Genomic DNA, 26,588 nt, shown 5'->3' on the forward strand with positions numbered 1-26,588 from the left:
TTGAAAATTCTTCACAGGTTAAATATTGTCTTGTTTCATTCTTTACTTAGTTTGGAGATTAATCACAGGCTAAAGACAGTCTTATATGATTCTTTACTTAATTTAGAAATTCTTCACAGGTTAAATATTTCTCTTGTTTGACTCTTTACTTAGTTAAGAAATTCTTCACAGGTTAAATATTCTTTTGTTTGATTCTTTATTTAGTTTGGAAATTCTTCACAGGTTAAATGTTGTCTTATTTAATTCTTTACTTTGTTTAGAAATTCTTCACAAGCTAAAGACAGTTTTATATGATTCTTTACTTAGTTTGGAAAATTTTACAGGTTAAATATTATCTTGTTTGATTCTTTACTTAGTTTGGAAATTTTTCACAAGTTATATATTGTCTTGTTTGATTCCTTATTTAGTTTGGAAATTTTTCACAGGTTAAATATTGTCTTATTTAATTCTTTACTTTGTTTAGTAATTCTTCACAGGCTAAAAACAGTCTTATATGATTCTTCACTTAGTTTGGAAATTTTTTACAGGTTAAATATTGTCTTGTTTGATACTTTACTTAGTTTGGAAATTCTTCACATTTTAAATATTGTCTTGTTCATTTCTTTATTAAGTTTGGAAATTTTCAACAGGTTGAATATTGTCTTGTTTGATTCTTTACTTAGTTTGGAAATTAATCACAGGCTAAAGACAATCTTATATGAATATTTCCTTAGTTTCGAAATTTTTCACAGGTTAAAACATGTCTTGTTTGATTCTTTACTTTATTTGGAAATTACTCACAGGCTAAAGACAGTCTTATATGATTCTTTACTTAGTTTGGAAATTTTTCACAGGTTAAATATTGTCTTGTTTGATTCTTTACTTACTTTGGAAATAACTCACAGGTTAAAACTTGTCTTGTTTGATTCTTTCCTTAGTTTGGAAATTACTGACAGGCTAAAAACAGTCTTATATGATTATTTACATAGTTTGGAAATTCATTACAGGTTAAATATTATCTTGTTTGATTCTTTACTTAGTTTGGAAATTACTCACAGGCTAAAGACATTATTATATGATTCTTTACTTAGTTCGGAAATTCTTCACAGGGTAAAACTTGTCTTGTTTGATTCTTTCCTTAGTTTGGAAATTACTGACAGGCTAAAAACAGTCTTATATGATTATTTACATAGTTTGGAAATTCATTACAGGTTAAATATTATCTTGTTTGATTCTTTACTTAGTTTGGAAATTACTCACAGGCTAAAGACATTATTATATGATTCTTTACTTAGTTCGGAAATTCTTCACAGGGTAAAACTTGTCTTGTTTGATTCTTTGCTTTTTTTGGAAATTACTCACAGGCTAAAGACAGTCTTATATGATTGTTTACTTGGTTTGGAAATTCTACACAGGTTAAATATTGTTTTGTTTGATTCTTTACTTAGTTTGGAAATTCTTCACAGGTTAAATATTGTCTTGGTTGATTCTTTACTTAGTTTGGAAATTATTCACAGATTAAATATTGTCTTGTTTGATTTATTACAAAGTTTGGAAATTATTCACAGATTAAATATTGTCTTGTTTGATTCTTTACTTAGTTTGGAAATTACTCATAGGTTAAAACTTGTCTTGTTTGATTCTTTACTTAGTTTGGAAATTACTGACAGTCTAAAGCCAGTCTTATATGATTATTTACATAGTTTCGAAATTCTTCACAGGTGAAATATTGCCTTGTTTGATTCTTCACTTAGTTTGGATATTAATCACAGGTTAAATATTGCCTTGTTTGATTCTTCACTTAGTTTGGATATTACTAACAGTCTAAAGACAGTTTTATGTGATTCTTTACTTATTTTGGAAAATTTTCACAGGTTAAGTATTGTCTTGTTTGATTCTTTCCTTAGTTTGGAAATTTTTCACAGTTTAAAAATTTCTTGTTTGATTTTTTATTAAGTTTGGAAATTAATCATAGGCTGAAGACAGTCTTATATGATTCTTTACTTAGTTTGGAAATTCTTCACATGTTAAATATTGTCTTGTTCGATTCTTTATTAAGTTTGGAAATTTTTCACAGGTTGAATATTGTCTTGTTTGATTCTTTACTTTATTTGGAAATTACTCACAGGCTAAAGACAGTCTTATATGATTCTTTACTTAGTTTGGAAATTTTTCACAGGTTAAATATTATCTTGTTTGATTCTTTACTTAGTTTGGACATTAATCACAAGCTATAGACAGTCTTATATGATTCTTTACTTAGTTTGGAAATTCTTTACAGGGTATAACTTGTCTTGTTTGATTCTTTGCTATCTTTGGAAATTACTCACAGGCTAAAGACAGTCTTATATGATTGTTTACTTGGTTCGGAAATTCTACACAGGTTAAATATTGTTTTGTATAATTCTTTACTTAGTTTGAAAATTCTTCACAGGTTAAATAATGTCTTGGTTGATTCTTTACTTAGTTTGGATATTATTCACAGATTAAATATTGTCTTGTTTGATTTATTACAAAGTTTGGAAATTTTTCACAGATTAAATATTGTCTTGTTTGATTCTTTAGTTAGTTTGGAAATTACTCATAGGTTAAAACTTGTCTTGTTTGATTTATTACAAAGTTTGGAAATTTTTCACAGATTAAATATTGTCTTGTTTGATTCTTTACTTAGTTTGGAAATTACTCATAGGTTAAAACTTGTCTTGTTTGATTTATTACTTAGTTTGGAAATTACTGACAGTCTAAAGACAGTCTTATATGATTATTTACATAGTTTGGAAATTCTTCACAGGTTAAATATTGTCTTGTTTGATTCTTTACTTAGTTTGGAAATTACTCACATGTTAAAACTTGTCTTGTTTGATTCTTTACTTAGTTTGGAAATTACTCACAGGCTAAAGACATTATTATATGATTCTTTATTTACCTTGGAAATTCTTCACAGGATAAATATGGACTTTTTTTATTCATTACTTAGTTTGGAAATTTTTCACAGGGTAAATATTGCCTTGTTTGATTCTTCACTTAGTTTGGATATTAATCACAGGTTAAATATTGCCTTGTTTGATTCTTCACTTAGTTTGGATATTACTAACAGTCTAAAGACAGTTTTATGTGATTTTTTACTTATTTTGGAAAATTTTCACAGGTTAAGTATTGTCTTGTTTGATTCTTTCCTTAGTTTGGAATTTCTTCACAGGTTAAATAATTTCTTGTTTGATTCTTTATTTAATTTGGAAATTCTTCACAGGTTAAATGTTGTCTTATTTGATTCTTTACTTTGTTTGGAAATTACTCACAGGCTAAAGACAGTCTTATATGATTCTTTACTTAGTTTGGAAATTTTTCACAGGTTAAAACTTATATTGTTTGATTCTTTTCTTAGTTTGGAAATTCCTCGAAGTCTAAAGACAGTCTTTTATGATTCTTTACTTGGTTTGGAAATTACACGAAGGATAAAGAGAGTCTTATATTATACTTTTCTTACTTTGTAAATTATTAACAGGTTAAAAATTGTCTTGTTTGAATCTTTACTTAATTTGGAAATTCTTCACAAGTTAAATATTGTTTTGTTTGATATTTTTTTTAGCTTGGAAACTCTTCATAGGTGAAATATTGTCTTGTTTGATTTTTTAATTAGCTTGGAAATTCATCACAGGTTAAATATTGTCTTCTTTGATCCTTTACTGAGTTTGGAAATTCTTCACAGTTTAAATATTGTCTTTTTTGATTCTTTACTTAATTTGGAAATTCTTTACAGGTTAAATATTGGCTTGTTTGATTCTTTATTTAGTTTGGAAATTATTCACAGGTTATATATTGTCTTGTTGAATCTTTACTTAGTTTGGAAAATTTTCACAGGGTACATATTGTCTTGTTTGATTCTATACTTAGTTTCTTAATTTTTCACAGGTTAAATATTGTCTTGTTTGATTCTTTACATTGCCTGGAATTTTTTCACAGATTATATATTGTCTTCTTTGATTCTTTACTTAATTGGGAAATTGTTCATAGGTTTAATATTGTCTTGTTTGATTCTTTACAATGTTTGGAAATTCTTCACAGTTTATATATTGTCATTTTTTCTTCTTTACTTAGTTTGGAAATTCTTCACAGGTTAAAACTTGTCTTGTTTGATTTTTTACTTAGTTTGGAAATTACTCGAAGTTTATAGACAGCCTTTTATGATTCTTTACTTGGTTTGTAAATTACTCGAAGGATAAAAAGAGTCTTATATTGTTCTTTTCTTACTTTTTAAATTATTAACAGGTTAAATATTGTCTTGTTTGATTCATTACGTAGTTTAGAAATTAATCACAGGCTAAAGACAGTATTATATGATTCTTTACTTTGTTTGGAAATTCGTCACAGGTTAAATATTGTCTTGTTTGATTCTTTATTTAGTTTGGAAATTAATCACAGGCTAAAGACAGTCGTATATTATTCTTTTCTTAGTTTGGAAATTCGTCACAAGTTAAATATTGTTTTGTTTGATTCGTTACTTAGTTTGAAAATTACTCACAGGCTAAAGACTGTCTTATATCATTTTTTACTTAGATTGGAAATTCTTCACAGGTTAACTATTGTCTTGTTTAATTCTTTACTTTGTTTGGAAATTCTTCACCTCTTAAATATTGTGTTGTTTGATTCTTTACTTAGTTTGGAAAATCTTCACAGGTTAAATATTGACTTTTTTATTCTTTACTTAATTTATAAATTCTTGAAAGGTTAAATATTGTCTTGTTTGACTCCTTACTCAGTTAAAAAATTCTTCACAGATTAAATATTCGTTTGTTTGATTCTTTATTTAATTTGGGAATTTTTCACAGTTTAAATATTGTCTTTTATGATTATTTATTTAGTTTGGAAATTCTTCACAGGTTAAATAGTGCGTTGTTTGATTCTTCACTTAGTTTTGAAATTAATCACAGGCTAAAGACAGTCTTATATGATTCTTTACTTATTTTGGAAAGTTTTCACAGGTTAAATATTGTCTTGTTTGATTCTTTACTTAGTTTGGATATTCTTCACAAGTTATATATTGTCTTCTTTGATTATTTATTTAGTTTGGAAATTCTTCACAGGTTAAATATTGTCTTATTTCATTCTTTACTTTGTTTGAAAATTCTTCACAGGTTAAATAATATCCTATTTGATTCTTTACTTAGTTTAGAAATTACTCACAGGTTAAAGAATGTCTTATATGATTCTTTACTTAGTGTGAAATTTTTCACAGGTTAAAACTTGTCTTGTTTGATTCTTTACTTGGTTTGGAAATTACTCGAAGTCTAAAGACAACCTTATATGATTCTTTACTTATTTTGGAAAATTTTCACAGGTTAAATATTGTCTTGTTTGATTCTTTACTTAGTTTGGAAATTCTTCACAGGTGAAATATTGTCTTGTGTGATTCTTTATTTAGTTTGGAAATTCTTCACAGGTTAAATATTGTCTTGTTTGATTCTTTACTTAGTTTGGAAATGCTTCACAGGTTAAATATTGTCTTGTTTTATTCTTTATTTAGTTTGGAAATAACTCACAGGCTAAAGACAGTCTTATATGAATATTTACTTAGTTTGGAAATTCTTCACATGTTAAAACTTGTCTTGTTTGATTCTTTACTTAGTTTGGAAATTACTCGAAGTCTAAAGACAGTCTTATATGATTCTTTACTTATTTTGGAAATTTTTCACAGGTTAAATATTGTCTTGTTTGATTCTTTACTTAGTTTGGAAATTCTTCACAGGTGAAATATTGTCTTGTGTGATTCTTTATTTAGTTTGGAAATTCTTCACATGTTAAAACATGTCTTGTTTGATTCTTTACTTTATTTGGAAATTACTCACAGGCTAAAGACAATCTTATATGATTCTTTACATAGTTTGGAAATTCTTCACAGGTTAAATATTGTCTTGTTCGATTCTTTATTTTGTTTGGAAATTTTTCACAGGTTGAATATTGTCTTGTTTGATTCTTTACTTTGTTTGGAAATTAGTCATAGGCTAAAGACAGTCTTATATGATTCTTTACTTTGTTTGGAAATCTTCACAGGGTAAAACTTGTCTTGTTTGATTCTTTACTTTCTTTGGAAATTATTCACAGGTTAATATTGTCTTGTTTGATTCTTTACTTTGTTTGGAAATTTATCACAGGTTAAATATTGTCTTGTTTGATTCTTTACTTAGTTTGTATATTCTTCACAGTTTTAATATTGTCTTTTTTGATTCTTTACTTAGTTTGTATATTCTTCACAGTTTTAATATTGTCTTTTTTGATTCTTTACTTAGTTTGTATATTCTTCACAGTTTTAATATTGTCTTTTTTGATTCTTTACTTAGTTTGGAAATTACTCACAGTTTAAAGACAGTCCTACATGATTCTTTTCTTAGTTTGGAAATTTTTCAAATGTTAAAACTTTTCTTGTTTGATTCTTTACTTGGTTTGGAAATTCTTCACTGGTTAAATATTGTCTTGTTTGATTCTTTATTTAGTTTGGAAATTATTCACAGGTTAATATTGTCTTGTTTGATTCTTTACTTTGTTTGGAAATTTATCACAGGTTAAATATTGTTTTGTTTGATTCTTTACTTAGTTGGGAAATTCTTCACAGATTAAATATTGTATTTTTTTATTCTTTACATAGTTTAGTAATTACTCACAGGCCAAAGACAATCTTATATGATTCTTTATTTAGTTTGGAAATTTTTCACTGGTTAAAACTTGTCTTTTTTTACTTTTTACTTAGTTTGGAAATTACTCATAGGCTAAAGACAGTCTTATATGATTGTTTACTTAATTTGGAAATTCTACACAAGTTAAATATTGTCTTGTTTGATTCCTTACTTAATTTGGAAATTACTCACTGGCTAAAGACAGTCTTATATGATTCTTAACTTAGTTTGGAAATTCTTCACAGGTTAAACATTGTTTTGTTTGAATATTTATTTAGTTTGGAAATTATTCACAGGTTTAATATTGTCTTGTTTGATTCTTTACTTTGATTGGAAATTTTTCACAGGTTAAATATTTTTTTGTTTGATTTTGTACTTAGTTTGGAAATTCTTCACAGGTTAAATATTGTTTTGTTTGATTCTTTACTTAGTTTGGATATTTTTCACAGGTTAAATAATGTCTTGTTTAATTTTTTACTTAGTTTGGAAATTACTCACAGGTTAAAGACAGTCTTATATGATTCTTTTCTTATTTTGGAAATTCTTCACAGGGTAAAACTTCTCTTGTTTGTTTCTTTACTTAGTTTGTAAATTCTTAACAGGTTAAATATTTTCTTATTTGATTCTTTACTTAGTTTGGGAATTCTTCACTGGTTAAATATTGTCTTGTTTGATTCTTTACTTAGTTGGGAAATTCTTCACAGGTTAAGTATTGTCTTGTTTGATTCCTGACTTAGTTTGGAAATTATTCACAGGTTAAATATTGTCTTGTTTGATTCTTTACTTTGCTTTGTAGTTCACAGATTGGCAATTACTGTTTTATAGATGGAATATTTTAATTGTTTGTATTTTTTATTGGTTTTTAAAAATCGACATGTAATATTTCTTTCTTAAGTTAGGTTTGAATTAATTTTGGATGGTAATTACATGTACTATCTCACAAGAATATTATATAATAATTCAACTGAAGTTTAGTGTGTTTTTTTTCGTATCATACGTACCAACTCATGGGAGTTATTCCCATGTAACGAATGTGAATTTCTTTTAAATACACATTTAGAGGTATAATTTGCTAAACCTTATTTCCACTGCAGTCGTATGTTATTTTGATGTGCCGTGTGCTTTACGATGAATGAGTAGATAGAGCGTGGCCAAATGGTTAACGTGTCGAACTGTAAATTTTTAGGTTCCTCTGCGGCCCGAACGCTTTCCGCGTATATATATAAAACGCGCACTGCGGTTTTGAGAGGTGAATTCATGACATGTGAATGTTTTGATGGATTGTTTTTACTTCATTCTGTTCTACGTTTATTGTTTGATCTATTTCATTTGCGTTTACATGAACTGGAAAAATGTATTTAACCTTTTTTTGTTTCACTGCTTAATTGTAATATCCACACTTATTATTAACTGTTATCTGGTTTAACTGTTTATAACTAAGCACAATGCTACACATCGGGCTATTTGTACTCTGTTCACCAGAGTTCTAGCTTAATAGGTCTGTTGACTTTCGCCATGCCACTAGGGGACCCCATCATCAATTTCATCCCTATATCTGAAGCTCAAATATTTCTAAATACTGTGTTTGGACTGACAAAAGTAGCTCAAAAATCTGTGTAGAAGGCGATGTTTGTTTGTACTTGAATTACGCGCAAAGCTACACGAGGGTTATCAGCACCAGTCGTCCCTAATTTAGCAGTGTAACATTAGTGTGAATCACGTCACCACCCACCGCCAACTCTTTTTTTCCAACGAATAGTGTGACTGACCGTCAACTTTGGGGTGAAGGGGATTCGAACCTGCGACCCTCTGCTTGCGAGTCAAGGGCACTAACCACTTGGCCACACCGGGTCGCAAGGTGATAACTCGCTACTTTATATCCTGTAGCCTATCGTTTCAAAATTATGGATAGAAAGCGTACATAGGTTTGGGACACGTTTACGAGAAATTCAACAACTAAACACTTTGTAAATGAAGCACAAAATCATAAGTACATTATTGGTGCTTCTAGAAATTATATTAACCAATCGCTAATGCTATTAATTAATTTCTGAGAAAGATAAAAAAATACAATTTTGGAGGAATCTTTGAGGAAGCAATTAACAAAAGTACGTTTAATTTTTTTTTCCCCTTCGATCAAGAAATGTTCAGTAAATATAGTTTCCTTTTTTTCCTATGCACAGGCATTCTCACACGTGCTACAACAAAGAAACGGTTTTGTTTTTCTTTTGCTACTAAATATCAAAAACTCTAATCAATCTAAATAAGCAAAAAGTTTAGAAATAAATTTCTTCTTTACTATAACGTTCCTGAAAAAAATATATTAAAGCCTTAAGAATAATTGCGAATATTAAGTGACTTGAAGCTTGGAATAGCGTTGATGAAATTTTATTGTAAAATCTTTTAAGGAAAATGAAGCTGAACGTTTGAATAATCTATGAAGATGTATGCGTTCAGGGACTGTTTCAATATCACATATAAAATTACTTTCTTTCATGTTTAATGGCGCAGCTCTCTTGTGCGGAAACGTGTATTTTGATGGAAATACTTGCATTTACGACTTTACAGTTTCAGTTATTTGAATGTATTAGTACTTTATATTGACAAGAACCGATGCATAACATTCCCAAAAGCGATCAATTTTTGGTGACATCACACTACATATGAAAAGCTAAAAAGTAACAAAATGTAGTTCTTATACATGTTGTTCCATTACGGCTTTATGTCAACTACTGACGTCATGTGACTTAATAGTCTTTAATTAACGTACCAAATCCGTATAATTTACTTACTTCAATAGCAGCTAATATATCGATTGATAAATGCAACACTGTCTTGTTATTTCATTATATTATCGTACATTAGACGTTGGAGAAAATGACATATTTTTTATTCCGTTCTAATTATAAGTCTTTCTGTCAAGACACAAAGTTTTGCCTTAGTTTTTCAAAGTACGATAGGTTGTTATAAACCATATTTTTTTTAGAATTATCAGTGTTTTAATTGCTAAAACATGTCAGTTCATTTTAGGTTGGTTTTATTTTCCTTTTTTTATCTGCAGAATGTTCTACCTTATTAACTTTCTTGCAACCATCAGTCCATCTCTTAAAATAACAACAAATTATACTTGAACAAAACGATTTGCATGCATATGTTAGTATAGTAGCGCGTTGCCACAGATTAAACGACACGTTTAATGTCTATATGTTTCCTTCACTTCGAATTTACCAACCTCTCACCAACGCAGTTGGCCCGGCATGGCCAAACGTGTTAAGGAGTTCGACTCGTAATCTGAAGGTCGCGGGTTCGAATCCCCGTCACACCAAACATGCTCGCCCTTTCAGCCGTGGGGAAGTTATAATGTGACGGTTAATCCTACTATTCGTTGGTAAAAGAGTACCTAAGAGTTGGCGGTGGGTGGTGATGACTAGCTGCGTTCCCTCTAGTCTTACACTGCTAAATTAGAGACAGCTAGCGCAGATAGCCATCGTGTAGTTTTGCGCGAAATTTAAAACAAACAAACAAACAAACGCAGTTCCATTATGGGCTGATTTATTTGTGGAAGAAGACATGTCATGGGTCTTTCTGTAGAAGGATATCCATATAACAAGATTAACAATGTTCTGCTAAAAGTACGCCACATTTAAATAAGATTCGTTCATCTGCCAAATGAAAGCTATTATTACGCAAGAGAACCTTCTAGCCCCAAAAATTCATTGTGTTGAAATTTGGATAGTGTAATTGGTGCAGATGTTTACAAGCGTCCAGTTACAACGTGAATGAAATTGAGGCTAGTTTCATGAGAAGTATGCCCTGAGAAACTGAAACTACAGCACTATTATTCGTCCACATCCCTTTTAAAATTTTCGACAGATCTCTAAAGTAATTTTATAGGACCAGTCTAGTAAACTTCGTTTCGGAATCCGATCCAATGTCAGAATATATGTATGATCTAATACTGATCTCGCCACCATTTGCAGAAGGTTAAAAGTGTGATATAAAGCAACGTTATACTGTCACAACCATTCGAACAAACACAACCGACGATAGAAAACTGTTAGTCTTACATTTAACCCTCTGTTTTACTCGAATAATGTTAATTACTAATGTCTATATACCCGTCTTTAAACCACCCTCTCTTAATTTTATCAACGTAAAATTATTTTGTGCACATGACGAGATGTTTTCCATAGCCATTCTTGTACTCCACATTTTACACTTCTCAGTCTTTCAAAAAGTGATTTATTTTGCGGATTGTCTGTTTGCACACATAATATTACACACTAACAAATAAATGGTTAAGTACATACACTTTAAAGGTACAAAAATGCAATGTGTGTTTTGTTTAAAATGTGTAGTTTATAACGAATCCACCTTTTTCGTAGCTTTAGTGTCAGCTATTCTGTTTTTATAATACCTGCTGTTATTGAAAAGTTATTTGATAATACACGCGGCATTAGAACGGTATGCACGTGTTTACGGAAACTGAGGCAAAGAAAGTGTTATATTGCAATATAGTGTAAAATTAAATAACCACAGTTATTGATTCCAAAGAAATACCCACATGTGACTTAACGCTTCATTCTTCTGGAAGTTATGAAAGGAAATTCGCGAGAACATCTAGAACCAGCAGTTGTACTTTGATAATGGTTAAACAAAATACAGATGTTGTTAAATCGCGAGTTATTACTCTGTTACTGTTATTGCTATTTGAGTAACTTGTGCTACAGTACGTGGATTCAAGTAATTTTGAATGGTTCTTATAACCGTATATAAAATTGTGAGCTTGGTAACTATTTTCTTCTGTTATCTTAAAATGCGAGAAAACTTGCACAGCACAACAATCTTGGAATGAATATCTGGCCATGCTACTTTAGTTTATGTAACACTTTACCTTTCATCATAAATATAATATATATATACATTTCTAGGGTAAGTCTATAAATAAATGGCGAAACTTGTGACGAACGCTTATTTTAGTCCAACTTTGAATCAGTAGTAAATTTGAAGACTTGTGACGCTACAAATCAGGTTTCTATACCCGTGGTGGACACAACACAGATAGCCCATTGTGTAGCTTTGAGCTTAAAAACAAAGAAACAAACTAAACGTTCTATTAATTTCTGTGTCCACAGTGGAAAAGTAGTAAGTCCATGGACTTGCAACGTTAAATCCAGAGTTCGATTTCTCAGACAGACAGAGTACAGATATTCAACTGTGTAGCTTGCCTCAGACAGACAGAGTACAGATATTCAACTTGTATCTTGCCTCAGATAGACAGAGTACAGATATTCAACTGTGTAGTTTGCCTCAGACAGACAGAGTACAGATATTCAACTGTGTAGCTTGCCTCAGACAGACAGAGTACAGATATTCAACTGTGTAGCTTGCCTCAGACAGACAGAGTACAGATATTCAACTGTGTAGCTTGCCTCAGACAGACAGAGTACAGATATTCAACTGTGTAGCTTGCCTCAGACAGACAGAGTACAGATATTCAACTGTGTAGCTTGCCTCAGACAGACAGAGTACAGATATTCAACTGTGTAGCTTGCCTCAGACAGACAAAGTACAGATATTCAACTGTGTAGCTTGCACTGGAAACAACAATCCGTTAAATTTATAGGACATGTGGCATTACTTTCAACTTCAGTTATGGTCTGCGTAGAATTATATCTAAATAAACTATTTTCTGTTGCATGAAAGAAGTTAAGGTTGCTGTGCTAGAGGTCTTTATATTAAGTATTACCGTAAAAACATAAATAAAGTAAAAACACATCAAACCTAAGATAAAATGAGAGCAGGTTAAACTTAAATAAAGTAAAAACACATTAACTGTATCATAAAGTGAAACACCTTCAAATCGAATTAAATCAGAAACACACTGCAGCAAAAACATATTATGTTGAGAATATTAAAAAAAATATTTAAGCTGGGAAATACAGAACATTTTTGTTTTTGTAAACTTAAAAAAACAACAACTTTGAACGTGATTGAAACCTGAAAAATCCCAACCTTTTGTAATATATATATAGAAAGAAAACTGAAATATTGGTAATATATACGTTTTAAATTTTCACCCAAAAAGATACAACGGTTATCTGTGCAGATTTCTCTCTAATTTTAATATGATAGACCAGTAGTTTTGAAAGTGTGGTTCGTGGGCAAATCCAAAATGTCACTCACATCAAAATGAGCGCCATCTTTCTCATTAAGTCTCGTGAATTTATTTATTTTATTTTGTGACGATAAAAGGAAGCGAATGAGGGAGGACTGATACACGGTCTCCAGCATATTCTGCCATACCATAAAGGTCTGCAGACCATAATGTTTTAGAACTATTGTAATAGACTAGAGATGAGGCAAATAGCTAACGGCACCCAATGTCATTTCTTCGACTACTTTTGTGTGATATACTGGAATTCCACAGTAACTCTCCTTTTGTACACCCACGACTCGAATTGCAGAGGCCTGGCATGGCCAGGTAGTCAGTGCGCTCGACTCTTAAACTGATGGTCGCGTGTTCAATCTCCGTCACATCAAACACGTTTGCTCTTTCAACCGGAGGAGCGTTATAATGTGACAGCCAATCCCACTATTCGTTGTTAAAGACTAACCTAAGAGTTGGCGGTGGGTGATGTTGAGTAGATGCCTTCCCTCTAGGTCTTACACGGCGAAATTAAGGACGGCTAGTGCAGATAGCTCTCGTGTAGTTTTCGCGAAATTCAAAACAATCCAAACCAAACTTACACTGCTAAATTAAGGACGGATAGCGCAGATAGCCCTCGTGTAGCTTTGCGCGAAATTCTAAACAAACAAAGAAACGAAACTACTGACCAGAGGGAAAGCATGAATTCAGGCGCACCTCCCATTACGAGAACTTTGTCTGGCTTTAAAAGAAACAAAAAAAAAACAACAGAATGATTGTTACTCTTAAAATACACCTACAAATGAAAAAGCCGAAAATATGTTTCACGGCATTACGACACGAGTTTTATCGTTTACTTCTGTAAACCAGCCCACACCCTTCCTGCTCGTGAAAGAAAACTGTTACGCTACTTCCCTTCTGGGTTTTGTTTCCCTTAAAATAGGACGTTTAAAAAAGCACCTTGCATAATACAATAATTGTTGGATCTTAGCTGCTAGTCTTAACTAAATCAGTTCTGTACTTCAGTATTGAGTAAATTAAGTTAAAACCCTGAAATAAAACCCTGAAGTTCCTCTCTATTGGATGTGAAAATAACAATTAAATCACTACAGTTTCTGTTTATACAATATGTATTACTGTACACGGTTGTTTTATATATGCAGTATTGTGTGTGTGAGACAATATTTAAAAGAACATTGTAGATCATAATAAGTGACATCCTCTGAACCACATGTTTTAAAGCTATATTCAAAGTCGTTATCCTGGTAATTTCGTAGCGCCATTTGGAGTTTTTGATATATATTGTAAGGTACGAATAGGCTCTGCCATTACGTCGTCATATGTCACTTTTTATGTCCTCTTTGAATGATTCTAAGTTTGAAGAATTATAAACATTTAATAGAAGAACGAAGCAAAAATGGGGAACTACAATATCAATAATTCTATTTTTGTGTCAAAGGACGAAACGTTTGCCACACAGTCTAGAATACGTATTTCAGAAATTATTTTTTTACAAACACTTATTCGCATATAAATAGGTCCGACATGGTCAAGCGTGTTAAGGCGTTCGACTCGTAATTCGAGGGTCGCGAGTTCGAATCTCCGTCACACCAAACATTCTCGCCCTCCCAGCGGTGGGGCGTTATAATGTGACGGCCAATCCCGCTATTCGTTAGTAAAAGAGTAGCCCAAGAGTTGGCGGTGGGTGGTGATGACTAGCTGCCTTCCCTCTACTCTTACACTGCAAAATTAGGGACGGCTAGCGCAGAAAGCCCTCGAGTAGCTTTGCGCGAAATTAAAAAACAACAACAACAACATCACATAAAGGTAAATAAGCAAAAAGCGTCTTTTAAACCCACTTTTTAACTTAGTATGAGTTTTGAGTGGCGATATACTACAGACCATATACATTTTTTATACCGGTCCAGAGAGATATATTTCTTGGCATACTGGGCTGCGGATCACAAATCCTAGCTTCCTACCGCGATGCCACTAACTAGCTCCATGAAAAAGTGTGACAGTTAATCCCGTTATTCGAATATACAATAATCGCTGAGAATGCCGACCAAATTGGAAAATTCCTGGTCAGTAATTGAACAGTAGTTGAAAATAAAGGAGATAAATCGTACCAGTGTTTTGCCGAATAGCGCGCGAGCTACTAGAAGCCCTGTTCATTTTAAAATTTCTATTCTCTAATTTCAGCTGCTGACAAGAGAAATTTTAAAAATAACATGTTGTTTTTCATAAACTTTTTTTTCATATTATTCTGTTTTATTTTATTGGTGTGCTCTTTGATAACAAACTAATAAATAATAATATACACAATTACACCGAAAGGTTTTACTGCAGCCTAACTGGACTAATCTTAAGCATAATGTAGGTGGAAAAATGCAGTCCTTAGCTGGTAACCTAACTTAATACCAGCATGGTTTATATATATATATATATTTTAAGCCAAGATATTGTATCCAAAGCGACGCTGTTTTATTATAATACAGTCATGTAACACCAAATCACAAGAGAATAATTATAAATACTAACGTTTCTTTGAAAAAGAATCTGTGGAAGTTTAACATGTCGGAATCTGTGTGATCTGATTGTTTGGTTTTTCAGAAAGTGATCAAAACAGAAAGTGATCATGACATTTGATTGTTTTGTTTCAATGGTATAATAGAAAGTGATCATGACATTTGATTGTTTCAATTAAAATAGTGATCATCATTTGATTGGTCAATAATAATAGAAAGTGATCATGACATTTGATTGTTTTGTTTCAATAGTATAATAGAAAGTGATCATGACATTTGATTGTTTTGTTTCAATAGTATAATAGAAAGAGATCATGACATTTGACTGTTTTGTTTCAATGGTAAAATAGAAAGTAATCAAACCATTTGATTGTTTTGTTTCAATGGTATAATAGAAAGTGATCATACCATTTGATTGTTTTGTTTCAATGGTAAAATAGAAAGTGATCATGACATTTGATTGTTTTGTTTCAATAGTATAATAGAAAGTGATCATGACATTTGATTGTTTTGTTTCAATGGTAAAATAGAAAGTGATCATGACATTTGATTGTTTTGTTTCAATGGTAAAATAGAAAGTGATCATGACATTTGATTGTTTTGTTTCAATGGTATAATAGAAAGTGATCATACCATTTGATTGTTTTGTTTCAATAGTATAATAGAAAGTGATCATGACATTTGATTGTTTTGTTTCAATGGTAAAAAATAAAAAGTGATCATACCATTTGATTGTTTTGTTTCAATGGTATAATAGAATGTGATCATACCATTTGATTGTTTTCAAGAGTAAAAATACAAAGCGATACCATTTGAGTTTCAAGAGTAAAATACAAAACGATACCAATCAATGGTAAAAATAGAAAGTGATCATGACATTTGATTGTTTTGTTTCAATGGTATAATAGAAAGTGATCATGACATTTGATTGTTTTGTTTCATGACAATTGTTTTGTTTCAATGGTAAAATAGAAAGTGATCATACTATTTGATTGTTTTGTTTCAATGGTAAAATAGAAAGTGATCATACCATTTGATTGTTTTCAATGATAAAATAGAAAGTGATCATGACATTTGATTGTTTTCAAGAGTAAAATACAAAGCGATACCATTTGATTGTTTAGTTTCAAGAGTATAATAGAAAGTGACCATTTGATTGATTTAGTTTCAATTTTGTTTCAATAGTATAATAGAAAGTGATCATAGCATTTGATTGTTTTGTTTCAATGATATAATAGAAAGTGATCATGACATTTGATTGTTTTGTTTCAATGGTAAAATTAGAAAGTGATCATACCATTTGATTGTTTTCAAGAGTAAAAATACAAAGCGATACCATTTGATTGTTTAGTTTCAAGAGTATAATAGAAAGTGATCATAGCATTTGATTATTTTGTTTCAATGATATAATAGAAAGTGATCATACCATTTGATTATTTTGTTTCAATGGTATAATAGAAAGTGATCATACCATTTGATTGTTTAGTTTATAGATTAAATTAAAAATGAATGGTATCATATCACTACAATTCAACAATGAAAACAATCTACAGTATTGTAAGAGAGATTATTTATACTTGAAACTTCGCCGTTTCAGTTAATATAGTGTTTAATGAAAATAATGGACTCGTCTCTACTGGGTTTCTTTCCTGGTTATTACTGAATGGGTTTTACTATTAATCTAAAGAATAGTAATCACCTTCTGTATTGTCATGAAGAGGAACTCTTTCTCAGAATGCTTGGATGGTATCATTCAAAGAGAAAATAGGTTCCATTTAGTACGAATTCAAATAACTGTCTTTGTTCGTAATCAACCGAGCTAGTAGAAACAACAAAGGAAAAATATTCACCGCCATGCGTCTGTTTACCAATTACAGCGTATTTCCATCATGTAACATTCTGTCTTTTGTCCCATGAGCTGTCTTGAAGTATAAACTAGCCGTGATTCCCGTATATCACTTCTACATGTGTATTTTGTGAAAGAACTGACTGCATTAGAATAAGGAACGTACATCCAGAGAAATAACATGTTTTTTTTATAATGCAGCTCATTTGTTTATACAATAGAAATTCAAAATCAATAAACTCGGTCCACCATCTTAAGTTTTGTCCAGTGGAAACTAACGGCTTAAATTATTGTAAAAACTAAATATCTGCGGCAGATCGGTACCACAAGTCACAGTACAGTTGGCACTGATACAAGATCGGTACCACAAGTCACAGTACAGTTGGCACTGATACAAGATCTGTACCACAAATCAGAGTACAGTAGGCACTGATACAAGATCGGTACCACAAGTCACAGTACAGTAGGTACTGATACAAGATCGGTACCACAGGTCACAGTACAGAAGGCTTGTTTGTTTGTTTTGGAATTTCGCACAAAGCTACTCGAGGGCTATCTGTGCTAGCCGTCCCTAATTTAGCAGTGTAAGACTAGAGGGAAGGCAGCTAGTCATCACCACCCACCGTCAACTCTTGGGCTACTCTTTTACCAACGAATAGTGGGATTGACCGTAACTTATAACGCCCCCACGGCTGGGAGGGCGAGCATGTTTGGCGCGACGCGGGCGCGAACCCGCGACCCTCGGATTACGAGTCGCACGCCTTACGCGCTAGGCCATGCCAGGCCCGTACAGAAAGCACTGATACAAGATCGGTACCACAAGTCACAGTACAGTTGGCACTGATACAAGATCGGTACCACAAGTCACAGTACAGTAGACACTGATACAAGATCGGTATCACAAGTCAGAATACAGTAGACAACGATATATGACCCAGAGTACAGCAGATGCTGACAAAATTTCGGTACAACAGTTCAGAGTACAGCAGATGCTGACAAAGTTTCGGTACAACAGTTCAGAGTACAGCAGATGCCTGCAAAATATCGGTACAACAGTTCAGAGTACAGCAGATGCTGACAAAATTTCGGTACAACAGTTCAGAGTTCAGCAGATGCTGACAAAATTTCGGTACAACAGTTCAGAGTACAGCAGATGCTGACAAAATTTCGGTACAACAGTTCAGAGTACAGCAGATGCTGACAAAATTTCGGTACAACAGTTCAGAGTACAGCAGATGTTGACAAAATTTCGGTACAACAGTTCAGAGTACAGCAGATGCTCATATAAGAGCAATGCGAAAGCATATACGCCAATTTTGTAGACAAGAAGTAACAATCGACCTTGTACAATGTACAACATGTTGCATAGAGTAAATCTGTGTATAAAATGAATTGCGTATTTATATATTTCTCTTTCTAGTGTTCTCTAGTGGATTTCACGTACTTTAAAATATAACTTCCCATTTTAGAGCCATATCCAGCCGTTAAAGAGATTTTGTTACACTCTTTAAATTACGACTCAGTTTTCCTTTCCAGTCACTGACTTGTGGCAAGTATCGTGTTAGAATATATAAAAATGTGTCAAAACTATTTTGTATAACTTAAATATTTTAAAAATAAAACAGTGATTCTTTAGTTGTTTTTTTTACCATTTTGATTAATAATCTTCCTGTCAAAATTTCGTTTTATTATCCAGTCAGTTTTGATTAATAGTGTTAGTTATTGCTTTGGTTCAGTATTGCCATCTAGCGGAAGTAAACCTATTAAAAAGGCCTTAGTGTTTCTACAAAAAAAAAAAAGAAAAAAAAAAAAAGGAATAATTAGAAAACTTATCATCTGTTTGTTTGTTTTTTAATTTCGCGCAAAGCTAAACGAGGGCTATTTGGGCTAGCAGTTCCTAATTTAGCAGCGTAAGACTAGAGGGAAGGTATCTAGTCATCACCACCCACTGCCAATTCTTTAGCTATTCTTTTACCAACGAATAGTGAAATTGGCCGTCACATTATAACGCCCGTACGGCTGAAAGGGCGAGCATGTTTGGTGTGACGGGGATTCGAACTCGCCACCCTCGGATTGCGAGTCGAGTGCCTTAACCATCACGTCATGCCGGACCGTTAACTTGTCGTCTGCCCAGTGTTTATGCAAATCAATAGGTGGCGCTATTTAAAATAAATATTTATGTGTATATGTTTCACTGTGTGTGTGTAGTTGCCTTAATTAAACTTGTACAACGTAATATCAAATAAATAACCTTTTATTGATTATTTTGTTTTAATGTTTCTCTAGGTGTCCTGGATTAGAAGACAAGATCTTCACGTGCTGACAGTGGGACGGTACACATACTCCAGTGACGAGAGGTTTCAAATGATACACCCAGAAGATTCGGACGACTGGACTCTGCAGGTCAAGTATCCTCAGCGAGAGGACACTGGTCTGTATGAGTGTCAAGTCAGTACTGTTCCGAAAATGAGCAAATTTATCACGCTGAATGTGTTGGGTAAGGTTCCAAATGTTTATTGGCTGCTACGGCCACGTGATGTTAAAACATGCAAATTAAAACGTCTTTCTATCAAAAATTATTAAATAAATATGAAGACAATGATGTTTAAAAGAAGTAAAAGTATTTAAGGTTCTGATCTTGATCACTCACGATTTGCTGTAGCTTTCGACAATTCGAAATGATGTTATAGTTGTTTACGTTATTGTTAGATGGCAGCACAATCACAAAGACACTGGACTCGGACTAATGTGGATATTAAGAAAGTCGTACTTGTTTTTCAAAATTACAGCATTCGCTCCAGTCGTATTTTTTTTTATTATTTGTTGTAAATGTGTTCGTGGACTAAAAGCATGGTTTAAACTAACACCCTTGTTGATAATCTCAAATTCTGTTTATCTTTAATAATTTATTTTCTTTTTTACGGAATGAGTTCCTATTATCAGTTTTATTTACCTATTAACATAAATTCCTATTTGTTTTTTTGTTTTTTTTACTATACTGGTTTGTATATTTTGTTTGATCGAGCATGTGCTTGTTTTTTGTTTTGTTTTTTTCATATGTATGTTGGACATTTGACGGTCAGTTCCAGATGTATCAGATGCATCTAGTCATGAACATAGGCGAAACCACCAGAGAAAGACTCTGTTGGAAGGTTTGGCGTTCCTTTTCATCCCATTTTATGTTAAATTTCTTTAACCATTTTCATGGTTTTTATTTTGTAACAAATCAAGATTTTTTTATAAATATTACATTATTAAATAATTACTGACACGTTAACAGTGTTAAATAACTACTGACATGTTGCCTTAATAAATAATTACTGACATGTCACATTGTTAAATAACCTCTAATATTTTACGTTAATGATTAGTTACTAACATGATGCTTTGATAAATAATTATAATTACTAACAAGTTACGTTGATAAATAATGACTTACACGTTACGTTATTAAATTATTGCTGGCATGTTACATTGTTAAATAATTATTAATATCTTACCTTAGAAATAATTTCCAACATACAGACATTTTAAAATAATTACTGACATACATTACTTTTTAATTTTAATTCATAAAAACGTCCGTTTTCTTTCACACGTAGGTTAATAAAATATTGCTTTAACATTATTTAAAGCAAATATTAAGACTGTTTATGTTTTATTTCGTTTGGATAAGTCTTATAGTCACACGGTAGTGTCTCCACGGACTTATATAAACAAGGTTGCGATACGCGAAGTGAAAACAGCGCAAATAACCCTTTGTGTAGATTTGTGCTTAATTACAAAGAACAACAGCACCGTTTGGATAAAATATTGAGCAATTACAAGTTTATAGGTGCTGTTAATTCTCAACACAAGTTATTACGTCGTAATTTATAAATTACATAACAGTAAAGGAAGTAAGTAAATATAGAATATATTTATTTGCCACTAGGGGTAATAGGAGCTGGTCCATGAAATTTCATGAAAACAATATTCGTGTTAACTTCAAAAGTCATTTGTAAAGGGAAGAAGAAAAATGTTTTTTATCTGTAATAAAATCATCACATCTTATAATTTTGTTTAAAAGTGTAAATTTTGATTTAATAACTTATGTAAATTCCTTAATTTACTCGAAACTGTTGTAATGTCATTAATTCTCTACTTTGCACATTACTTATCGTTCTGAGACAAGGATTTGGATGGAAATGATCGAAATCACCATGGCGAAAATAAATTTGAAACTAATAGAGATTTATCCCCAAGTTAGTAGGGCTAATCGTGTTTACTTTCTTTGGTTTTATGAGCTCAAGCGCTTTTTATTAAAATACACAAAAAATCTACATATTCTCAGTAACATTGACAGTAACTTTTACCTTTTTCATAACCTTTAGTACGTAAACTATAAGCGGTAAATGTCTATATCATTAAACATGCGATAAAAGTGGAATAGAAACCCTATAATCTGAGAGATTTTGAAAGATCCTCATTTCGAAAACACTCGAGTTTTAGGGTTATTTCGTTTTCATCAAGACTTCCTGGACCTACTTGTTTTTAGAACATTATGATTAAACATGTGAAATATCCTCAGCTGTAATAGTACACAATATACACGTTTTATGCTTCTAGACATCTCTGAAACTATGATGGTAAATTACATTTATTGTTTACAGAAGACACGTTTAGATGGCTCTGTCACTCTTAGTAATTCTACAATCATGCTAGTAAACGATAATTACATTTAGCATATAACGCAAGGTTAAGCTTGTTTTCCTTAGATGATGTTGAAAACAACAAAATAAAACTGGTAAGAAATGTGAGTCTGTTTTCTTGACAAAGTTAAAATGTTCTGTGTTGCTTCTGATGATTCGTGGAGTAATAGAGTGTTTGTTTTAATTCAAGGTCTACTTATACAGTTTGCATTAATTTTGCTCTTCTAAATCTATAGATTTGTTAATTTATTTCTGTTCCAAAGACCTAAAGAACCCTGTGTTCGTGTTTTTGTTTATTTGTTTCTTATCATTCGAATCACCTTAAACTGAGTCCGTAGAGCAGTGGTTCTTAACCAGGGGTACGAGATAACATTTGTTTTGGCCACCTTCACCTTTATTCTTCAATAAATAATTACGGTGAGGGGTGCGAGAACATATTAAATTTTTTTAGGGGTGCGGGTCATAAAAAAGGTTGGGAACCACTGCCGTAGAGGCAAGAACTTTCAGTGGTCTTATTTGTTTGATGACATGAAACATCGGATCTTCCGAGGACGGGTCCTAAAGGCCCTCTTCCAAATGAGAGAGTGAAGGATGGTAGGGAACATTGCACTCAAATCGATCTTTTGTCTGCTCGTTCAAATTGTTTATATTGTACTACAGTTGTTACTCACTATTCAAGCTGCTGAAGTCAATGCTTTCTTACAAGCCTTTCCTTATTTGTCTTGCTTGTAGCGCCATCTGCTATCTTAAATGTTAGGAATAGCTTAATTGTTCTTTTTATATTGCCTACATTTTTCTGTTTATGTTTTTTTTCTTATTTAAAAAATATAAAAGTTAAAACTTTTATCAGTTTTGACAGTTTATCAGTTATTGTAATTATTATTCTTATTATTAAATATTTTCATTTGAAGAACAATCAATATTTATTTTAATCTAGTGTATGACAATTTCTTAACACATGTAATTGTGATTGTCATCTCTGAAAATGATCTAGAATTGTCTAACTAACTGTTCGTTCTGTATCCTTTTCACTTTTTTATCTCTCGTGAATGTCCTGAACAGGAAGAATCCAGTATTTCTTGTTTATACCTTTTTTAACTTAATGCATTTTGTATATGAATTACCTAGTCTGTTTTTTTATAAGCTTGTCCATGTTATGTAGCAGATAATATGGTTATTCCGTATTGGTAGAAACTGATTTAGGTTATCCATGTTACTTATAAGATAATGTAGTTATATCGTATTGTGTAGGAGATAAATTAGTCTCCTGTATTGCATGCAACTTGTGCCTTAATTAGTTTAGTTTTTCATGTATTAAAAATTGTTTTCTATGTTTTAAATTTATGTTCCCGCAGTGAGCAAGGCTATCATAAAAGAAGGCTCCATTCAGTACATTAAAAGTGGAAGTACCATCAACTTGACCTGTATTGTCCTTGAGAGCCCTGTCCCCCCAGATTACGTCTTCTGGTATCATAATGGCCACGTGATCAATTATGACACTCGAGAAGGTATTGAAGTTAAAACAGAGAAATCTCCTCGGACTACAAGCACACTGAGGATAGAAAAAGCCAGGCCAGAGGATTCAGGGAACTACTCCTGCATTCCATCAAATGCGGATCCAGCAGAAATAGGAGTACATGTTTTGAATGGTAAGGACAACACGGGTTCGGTCGATTTGACAGACCACGTGAACTTTTTGTACTTGTTGAGAGTAGATAACTATGATGAAATAAGAAATTCAATAAAGTTATAATAAAACAGGAAGGACCTGAATTTCTGATGAAATAGAATGATGAAAAAAACGAATTAATGCGAAGTTTGACCTGCAAATATACTGTATTTACCTGTTTTCTTAAAATCATAATCTGTTTAAAAAATTTCAAGAAGGACGTATTTTTAGGTATTGGCTAGTAGCTTATTTATTAACCTATTGATCTTATACTACTTTAAATAGTTATAATGTAATCAACATTTACGTCATTAAAACGTTTAGAAATATCTCTTGCTCTGCGGATTGGACACTTTCTAGAATTATTTCTTTTTCTTTCTCTTTATTAATAAATAACATGAAACGAACAAATTTTCATGTTATTAAGTAGAAATGCAAGAACTATAACGAATATGTACATTCATAACAATCCCTTTGACCATTTATTGTGCCAATAAGTGGAAAAATATCCCTACTAAATGGATTTGGTAAATAAATTGATTTTACAATTTAATAATTTTATAAAAAAATTTATTCATTTCCCTTATAGATAACCTCAGTAAGTGCCGCCATCTAGTTGCTATTGTTGAAACTGTTATACACGTATGTGTGTGTGTGTGTGTGTGTGTGTGTGTGTGTGTGTGTGTGTGTGTGTGTGTAAAGAAATGATTTGTTTGGGAAGGTAGGGGTCACTTGTATTTGTAAATATATGTGTGTATGACTACATGTGGTGCAACCTAAATTAAAAAGACTTAGATACCTATTTGTTGAAAGTTAGTTCTAGGATAACGTTTCTGTAAAATTCTCGAAACTGTTTGGTCAACTGGAGAAATGTGTGGCATTTTATATTTTAGCGCTTCTACGTTCAAATACAAAATTTACTAATACCACAGGCGATCAGACATATTTTAATATCACATTTTACATACACTGGTTGCCTTTGTGTCGTTAAAATGTTCTTGTGTTAGGAAATAAAAGCTTCGGAGTATTGATTGAAAAGGTTCAAGAAGATAAATTCCCCAAAAATAAGAGAAAGGTGTTTGGTCTGTAATCTAGGAAAATATAATTGAGCTAAAATAATACATTTAGTATTAATCTTAGATGAGAAGATGTATTTTATTTATTCAAAAACTAATTTTTTTATATTTGATATATTTCATAGGAGAGAATCCAGCAGCAATGCAACATGGGAAACACACGTCATCAGGAACCAGGTTTTCAACGTCCTCCACCTTAGTTCCTGGAATGTTGTGTAGTGTTTTTCTTCTTGTGAATCGGTGACAGTCAGTGATTGGTGATTTTTTTTAAAAAGACGCAATGGCGTGTAGTACTTCTATGGTGAGGAACAAACATGGCGTTTTTTTTATAGAGAGAAACAGGATACTTGTGTTTAACGTCGAAAATAAAATAGTCCCTCTGTCTCTCAGTAAGATACGCGTGTTATTCAAGACCGATGTGAAATGAAAACAAAGAAAGTCGGAATTTCATAACACTATTGCCGTTTTAGGATACACTCATAGTGGAAAATACCCTATTACTGACCTTTTTATCAGGGATTTGCTTAATAAAGGTTATAGGTTAATTGCTGGTCGTTATTTTAAGTTCGACCAATGAGAACGAGCGGCAAATTTAGAGTATTATTTCACAAAATCCCAACTAATTTTAGCACTTAATGATGAAATATATATATATTTAAGTATATTACAAGGTGATGTCGACAACTGAGAAAAGGAAAGAACAAGCAGGTTATATAAGACAGTTCACGATTTTTCAATACACTTTTACCATTGATGTAGAAACTAGAATTTCCTCAAAAGCATATGGTTAACTTTTTAAACGTTATGTGTTAATTAACCCTCCCTGTAAACTGGATAACGTTGTTTAGCTAGGAAAACTGAACTTGAATACTACACATTCCGTATTTTTTTTTCCTCTGTAAAATATGTCATTTCCACAGAGTTTAATATCATATAAACTTTCTTCCAATGTAAATTACTGGAAGTCATTTGTTTCTTGCATAAGGATACAGTACTAAGGAAAAGTGTGGGCTTTACAATTAACTTTCTTATTAGTTGTCATTTCGATTATTATTTTGTAAGTGCTATTCTACTTTGCTTTACTTTAGAGTTGTTCCAAAGGTGTATATTAGGAATTGGTAAAAATGATTGTTTCATATTAGATACAATTTTTGTTTCTATATACACATATATTGGTCCAACAATTTATATCGAATAAAAATTATACTAGGTTAATTATTTTGGGTAATCAAAAACACAGCAGTCGGTCTAAGATATATCTTTTAATAAATTATTAATGTTTTTACTATTATTATTATCATTAATGGAAGAACATGTAATAGCTTTGTGATTATAATTACAAAACTATCATCTGGTAAAGAAACCATCACCAATTTAAAAACTACTTTCTTTGAATTGAGTCGGTTTCTCTTTCAAGAGATGTTTCGTCGAGCGATTTCACTGGCTCCAGTAGAAAAACCAAAATTGAAGCTTGTTTTCTGCTTACGTGTGTAATTACTCAGTTATTTCTTTTGTCAGCTCAATTCTAATATACATATAGACAAGAGTCTTTATAAAAGCCAACACCCAATTCTTCTGAATACTTTGACATTTTGTGGATTGTAAATGTTATGTTGACTATAAAACGTAGTTGTAGCTGTCATTATCTTGAATAATATGTTCTTTGTGTTTCTTTCATCTAATATAAAGATTTCTTTTGTTGAAATACTAAGAGTTCCACTCGATTCCTGAAATATATTATCATACTTTGAAACCAAGAGATCAAAATACATCTTTTTGTAATTTATGAGAACACTATAAACAATTAAATAATCACGTCGTCTTTATCCCTAACGTTGAAACAAACGATTGTTCTAGATCACGTGCTAGTAGTTTATTAATGACCAATGTTTCATAGATCGGTATTTTACCGTTAACAATACACATTGATAGAATAACACATTCAGTGAAAGATTACCTCCAGAGGTACAAGTTGAAATA

General features: G+C 31.7%; 1 protein-coding gene across 5 annotated transcripts in view; it reads left to right on the plus strand.

Moving 5' to 3' along the window:
- LOC143237691 (zwei Ig domain protein zig-8-like) overlaps positions 1–26,313 on the plus strand; it is a 217,705-nt gene extending 191,392 nt beyond the window's left edge. For 3 of the 5 annotated variants that reach the window (XM_076477210.1, XM_076477213.1, XM_076477211.1), the window contains 4 exons: positions 19,459–19,669; positions 20,256–20,324; positions 23,219–23,512; positions 24,734–26,313. In XM_076477210.1, the coding sequence (XP_076333325.1) occupies positions 19,459–19,669; positions 20,256–20,324; positions 23,219–23,512; positions 24,734–24,852 (693 nt within the window). In that variant the 3' untranslated portion in view covers positions 24,853–26,313. The remainder of the gene's footprint in view (positions 1–19,458; positions 19,670–20,255; positions 20,325–23,218; positions 23,513–24,733) is intronic. The other 2 variants (XM_076477212.1, XM_076477214.1) reach the window with 1 other exon arrangement.
- Positions 26,314–26,588: the final 275 nt, after the last annotated feature.

The sequence above is a fragment of the Tachypleus tridentatus genome, chromosome 13 (genome assembly GCF_004210375.1).
Source record: "Tachypleus tridentatus isolate NWPU-2018 chromosome 13, ASM421037v1, whole genome shotgun sequence".
Lineage (NCBI taxonomy): Eukaryota > Metazoa > Arthropoda > Merostomata > Xiphosura > Limulidae > Tachypleus > Tachypleus tridentatus.